The following is a 6,967-nucleotide window of genomic DNA, read 5'->3' on the forward strand; positions in this document are numbered from 1 at the left end:
GTGGGAAATCCTATGAACTGCAACTTCTATTAATTTCTTGTAATTCCGCATGTTTCCAGCCCAAATCATTCACGTTACGTAACTGTAAACAAAAAACGCTTTATTGCATATAGTTAAACAAATGGTGCCTCAGTTTCCTTTACAAAATGAAAGATCCCTCAGCCACACAGGCTGGAGCTCGCACGCGAGTCTCCTCCTGACTGATGACCTGTAGCTGATTCCAGTTTTTCCTCCCAGCGTTCGTCAGCACTTTCCAGCAGAAATCTTGGCTTTGTTGACGACTGAGTGCAAGTAGGAGTAGAAGAACAGAAGGTTGTCATATTCTCCTTTATACTCCCGAGCCAGGCAGTGCTCGTGGAAGTCTTTGAGGAAATAATAAATAGCCTCGATGGTAGACAGGTAGGTGTCTGGCTTGCCCTTCTGATGGCGCCAGAAACATGTTTTCCTCGCCCTGAGCTCGACCTGGAGCAAATCTGGAAGAGAACACGAGACAACGTGGGGATGAGATCATGCTAAACAAGTATTGTGTATAAAGAAAGTTTGACCTTTATAATCACCAGCAGTCGAAGCCCTTTGAAAAGCTGCATAAATATAATTACCTTGCAGTCTCTCATCTGTGCTGATCTTGTTGGTCTGGTTCCATGTGCTGTCAATGAAGACCACCCTCTGCAGGGGAAACACCCTGGACTCGGAGCCCTCTGCCTCCTCTGGGGTCCCCCCCCTCTCCGCAGCGTGTGCGGCGCCTTGAACTTCCTCACTTTTCAGCCTCTTGATGCAGGGTTCACCGGGGTCATGTGACCTGCTGTCAGACCTGTCATGCAAGCACTGCATCATGTCTTGGACCGAGACAGCCCCTGGACCAGGGAACACCAGCACCACCTCCAGAGAGCAGAGTGAAAACACAGATTCACATTGGAACACACACACAACAAGAGTTTAAAACAAGGTGTTTTTAAGATGTGTTGATTCTACAGTTGGCGATTCGTACGTGGTCGGGATTAGGAAGCACGGAAGAGGAAAAAACTCAAACAGTTGAAAACTAAAAACAGGAGATTGCTCTAAGTAAAATAGAGGAGGAGGCACAAAGAAAAATATGAAACTGTCAAGGTCAATAAACATTTTACATAGCATGTGCACTAAAGCAACTGTAATTCTGCATTTGATAATGATGAAAACGACTTATGCCATGAAATTTAAATCGTCAAGCATCAAATATGAAAATACAGCAATTGATTTAATCTTTTGAATATATTATAAATTCCATTTTATGAAGTTGTATACAGTGCGGATCAGTGGATCAATATGGCTTCACAACAAATACAGGTGATCGTGAACAAGCACACGCATCTACGTCAGTATCAGATGAAGAGGACTTAGTGAACAGTAACAGAACCAAAACAAGATCCAGAAGCATCTGCTTGCAATAAGAATAAAATAAAGATGAAAAATTAAACAAGATGCAATGACGAAAGTGGTTTTCCCCTAAGTGAAAGCATGGAACAACAGCTGAAACATAAAACTATTTGACATCTATTTTGATTATCAGTTAAACGTTTGATTTCCAGACAAAAAGAACCAAACATTTACTTCTATGAGCTCCTGAAATAGGAGGAAATGCTACTTTTCTTACTTTTGTGAGGTAATATATTGAATACATTTGCTTTTTTATTGAGCAGATAGATGAGTGAGGTTTGGAAAAATGGAAATGGTTCGACACACACACACACTTTTGATTCAATAGACTCGATAATTGATCAATTATTCTGGAGTAGATTGTTAATCAACAGTGAAAATAATTATTAGCTGCAGCCATAACAAATAGAGCTTCACAATGACACCTACAATGATCTCAACCAATTTATCTGTAAGTAGATTTGAGCCTTTCACTATCTATCTATGTTTACAGTTAAAAAAAAGTAGGTTTATTTGTTTTTTTTGTGTTTTTTTTTAATTTATAAATAGCTTTTGGATAAGCTGTTAAGCCTCAGTTATTTGTTTCCAGTACATGTATTCATATATAAATAAAGAAAGTGGAATCTGTAATTGTTTAGCCCCCAAATATCCACATCGGTCTTCCTCTATAACTAACCTTGTCCTTCTCGTAATCAGGTATGATGGGGTAGGTGTATATGGTGACGTCGCTCTGTGCAAGGATCTTGGCGTGGATCGCGGTGCTCTTGCCATCTGTCTCATTTGGATGCTTGATGATGTCGATCTTCACTGGAAGCTGAGCGCAACACACGATACGGAGAGAACAGTTCAATTTCAACCACAACATGTGCATTAGTCCATAGATTCCACGCAAAAGAAATGACTCAACTTTTTCCACTATATTGGGATGCCGCTATTACAGCAGAGCTGAAGGCCTCTTCTGAAGAGAACAATCAAGTGAGTCCTGACCTCTGACTGACCTTGAGTGAGGGGATTTCTTGCAGGCTGACACCCAGTAACGAGCAGCATGTGTAGCAGAAAAACATCCTTGATCCTCCACATTTAGAGCATTTCAACCTGCCCCTCTGCTGCGCTTTCTCCAGCACTGCATGTGAAGCCAATTTTAGACCGTGGAGAGGCTGCTTGGCCGGATCACGAGAGTCTGATGAATCGCTGGAGACTGTTGTTTTGTCACGGCAACCGAGCTGGAGATGCTGGTCCGGATCCAGGCCGCTCATACTTGCTCTTTAGATGTTGACAGACCGGTCCTTCAGAACGTGGGACCTACGTTACGAGCAGAACAAGGGCGACAATCACATATTAGCCAACAGTAATAATACAACATTTACATAACTGTAAAGGAGAGGCGTGCAATAATGTGGAAAAGCCATTAAACAAGCTGAAGGTTGTAAATAAAAAGTTTTTTTTTAGATAGATGGATTGAGTTGGAAGGTATTTGCTATTTTAATATAATACTAAGACAGTGATCTCACTGGATGGTGTATGGAATTTTGAATGAAGAAATATGATATAGTAAACATGACATCTTTTCATGGTTACAAAGGCACAAACGTTAGGAATAAATTTCTATCTTCTGATTTTATTTTAACTACTATCTACTGGCTACTATCTGTGCATGTGGGTTTATATACATTATGTATGCATAGGTAGGAATGCAGACATGTGTATTTTTTGTTATTCTCATAATTTCTTGGTATTTTATTTGTCCCTTTTCCATTTTTTTTACCTGTTAGCTGATCTAGTTTTTTATTTGTTGCTTGGATTTTCGTGGAAGTTTTATTTTTTCATGTTTGCTGTGCATAACATTCATTAGTTTACCTAATATCATAATGGCAACTTTCTGACCGTAGAGAGAAATTACCACTGAATCTCTTTCAGCTTTTTTCCTGTTATTCATTATATAATCTGATCATATTCACCAAATCCTTGAAGTGCAAATTGTGGTATTTGTACTTTCTTAAGTATTTCCATTTTCTACCAGTGTACACTTCTTAGCATTATGAAGGCATCTCCTTGGATTATGGATCCTACTATTGTCTGATATTTATACTTAACTATAGATGAATCAAGTATGGATGTAAAAGTAAACAAATGAATGCATCACTAATAATCATTATTGATATATTAAACTGAGAGTTTATAACTTAAACAATGTGGCAGCGTTGTCAGTTTATAAGGGACACCTGGTGCAGACATCCATCAGACTCATTAATGGCTGATCAATTAATTTTAACACTTTTTATTGATGACGACACTCTGAATGTTGTATGTTATATTGATTATGATTATATATCGTGTTAATTAAGCAGATTTGAAGTCTAACACAACAGATCTCACCTCCATGAAGATTGCACTGTTTATTTTGTGTATAGAAGACGTGTTGCTTCTATTTGTAGTCTGTAGGTTGTGTTGTTGCTGTTGTTAACAACAGAAGGAACACTTTCTCTATGAATTAATACTGTTCAACAACATCATCCAAACCTCCATAAAGTGGGATCGACTGTAGGACTGTTGTTTTTAGACTGTACCTAATAAACTGACAATGTGAAAACTACAGTTAATACCGAACATCAGCTAAAAGCAACAACGCTACACAAGTATTAGCGAAACACAAGCGACTACACACAGTGTGGCGACGTTGTGTTATAACTACGTCATTTTTAAAAGTCGCTGTTAACACACACTTCACAGTGAAGCTAACGTGACAGCCCAGTCAACATCCGCGTTTCGTGCTAGTGGAGCTAGCTCCTGTTAGCATGTCTGACAGCACCACAGCCACTGTCGCTGCAGCTAGATGCTAACACACAGAAACCCTGAAGGATGGAGAAAGAAGACGGTGAATACCAAAGGACAAGAGACGTCAGCGTGGTTGAGATGAGCTGGAGGCAGGTGGACGTCCGCTAGCTCGAAGCTAATCCTGCTACACACGTGTCTACCGGTGTTTACGTTCAGGGGACGTGAGCGTCTTCTTCTACGCCGGAAGTAGTACTCCAGAGGAAAAAAGGTAAACAATGGAATAAAAGACACTTTGTTATTATTTCAGTTTGTTACTTTTAAGAAGTCTCTAAAACATTGTATCACAGTATCTTGTATTAGTTGTTATTAATAGTTCAATTAGGTTAATTTTATTTTTTATTACATTATTATTAGTTTATTCATTTTGATTTAGTTTTATTGTTGAACGCAGAATATAACTCATTCTTTCTGGTAATGCACTTCTTGTTTCAAATATTTAAAATAGCCTCTTAATGAGATATAAACCTTTAACTTTTATTTAAGTTTCACTCTGGACATTTTCCATTTCTGTTGCCCGATAAAGAAATCTAATCATACCCAGATAGATAGATAGATAGATAGATAGATAGATAGATAGATAGATAGATAGATAGATAGATAGATAGATAGATAGATAGATAGATAGATAGATAGATAGATAGATAGATAGATAGATAGATAGATAATTAGATAGATAAATAGATAGATAGATAAATAGATAGATAGATAGATAGATAGATAGATAGATAGATAGATAGATAGATAAATAGATAGATAGATAGATAGATAGATAGATAGATAGATAGATAGATAGATAGATAGATAGATAGATAGATAGATAGATAGATAAATAGATAGATAGATAGATAGATAGATAGATAGATAGATAGATAGATAGAAAAATAGATAGATAGATAGATAGATAGATATTTTACTGTAAATTGAGAAGAGCAGTATTCCTTAGAATCCTTTACATATCAACAGGGTAGTAACATAATTTTTAATCAATATTTTTACATCTCAGAATTTCTACGTATTGAAATAATATGAAAGGAAACGTATGTGAAGTCAAATTAAATGGTTTAATTCAGTTATGATTTGTTTTCACTCTTTTCGCTACAACTTTTTGTCGGTGATGCTGAGTCAGCCAAGTTAAATTAAGCAGCTAATGTCCACGAGTCGTGTTGAATTAACAAAATACGGGTTGCACAGATATTTCCTCCAAGATGGCTGATCAAGGCCAAAAGTAGTGTAAAATCTCAAATCTCATGTTCGAAGCCAGATGTGCTTGGAGTGACGCAAAACAGTTTGTTTTATGTCCGATTTCAAAGATACCTGGAGTCTTCCACTTTTTGTGAAACAGACCATCGCATGCAGACGTGCATGGCAAACAGATGTGTGTCGAATTAGACCTTTCGGTGTCTGTGATATTAGAGTCCAAACAATCAGACACCTGCCATATGCGTGCTGTGTGCCAGGATGTTTGGAATCATGGCAGTGAAGCTTATCAATATTAGTCCTATTATTCACACAGGGGTCATCTGTCAGCCCTGAAGACTTCTGAGACGTTCTGTTAAATATGGCCGTGCATAAAAAGAAAAGCATAACAGTTCATATACGGCACAGATTCAAAGTGTCTGTGCTTTAGTTTTCAGGCACAGGATTTTCCTGATTATGTCCTGCAGTGTGTTTTATGACCTGTATGCTCTGTGTTGCCCTCTGCATTTAATTGTCACACAGCGAGATGCAACGTTATCCTGGTTGAGATTCATCTGCCTGCATCCACTTTGAATGGACAGGCTGCTCCTGACGTATGTTTTCATTAAATTCATTCATTTCCCATCGATTTCTGTTTAGTCTGAATGTCCGACCACATTTCAGGAATGTTTGTTTTACTGACGACAGCAGCTCCAGACCGAGTTCGCCGTTAGTGATGCATTATTTCCTTCAGCATGTTGTTGCCAGCTCTAAATACAGTCAGACGAATATAAATATGATCTAATATTGGAACTATGGTGTATCCAAGTTCTTTCTGTGAGGAAAGTGCGTGTTCTCCCCGGTTCCACTGACGTGCAGCTTAGGTCAACCAGAGACTCTTAATGGCCCTTAGTGTTGTTTGTCTCTGTATTTCACCCGCGTGATGCGCTGGCATCCTGTCCATGGTGCACCTCACCGCTCCACCAGTGTCAACGGGGATTGGTTCCAGCCTCCCCCAGTGGCCATGAAACTATACGTGGGGAATGAAGAATGGATGAATGAATGTATCCAGTCTGCTTGACACCAGTCGTACACAATGAATCAATAGAACGACGGCTAGACAGCTTCATGACACCTCCGTCCATCTGGGCCTCAGGTAACCACACACTGATTATGTATATTTGAAATGGTTTTCACGATGCCAGACTTTCCCTTGTCTACATTGTGTTATTACTTCTTACAGTTGCCGAGTGTATTTTTATGATCCGAAGCCCAAACTCTTCTCATGACAGAACAAGGTCTTGAGTTGATTCACGACAGCAGCTGGAGACGAGAGTCCTGCTCATGGTCACATAAAGTAAAAGTGTGTTTTTTTTATGGTTGAACGTACTTGAATGTTCCAAGACAACGTAGTTTGTATCCACAAAATGTACAAGTTAATTGAGAGTTCAGCGTGTGAAAGCTTAATATTTTCCTCATAAATGAAACAGTAGTGTTCAATATTCATCACCTTTTACTATAAATGTAAATCACCTTTCATTTT

General features: G+C 38.5%; 1 protein-coding gene across 1 annotated transcript; it reads right to left on the minus strand.

Moving 5' to 3' along the window:
• Window positions 1-83: 83 nt before the first annotated feature.
• Window positions 84-4,399, minus strand: dtwd1 (DTW domain containing 1). The gene is made up of 5 exons (XM_061068401.1): window positions 4,297-4,399; window positions 2,412-2,715; window positions 2,090-2,227; window positions 600-879; window positions 84-473 (listed from the first exon to the last, which is right to left on the minus strand). The coding sequence occupies exons 2-5, from the start codon at window positions 2,667-2,669 to the stop codon at window positions 244-246; spliced, it is 906 nt and encodes a 301-aa protein (XP_060924384.1). The 5' UTR covers window positions 2,670-2,715; window positions 4,297-4,399; the 3' UTR covers window positions 84-243.
• Window positions 4,400-6,967: the final 2,568 nt, after the last annotated feature.

This window comes from Limanda limanda, chromosome 3, assembly GCF_963576545.1.
Source record: "Limanda limanda chromosome 3, fLimLim1.1, whole genome shotgun sequence".
NCBI classification, from domain to species: domain Eukaryota; kingdom Metazoa; phylum Chordata; class Actinopteri; order Pleuronectiformes; family Pleuronectidae; genus Limanda; species Limanda limanda.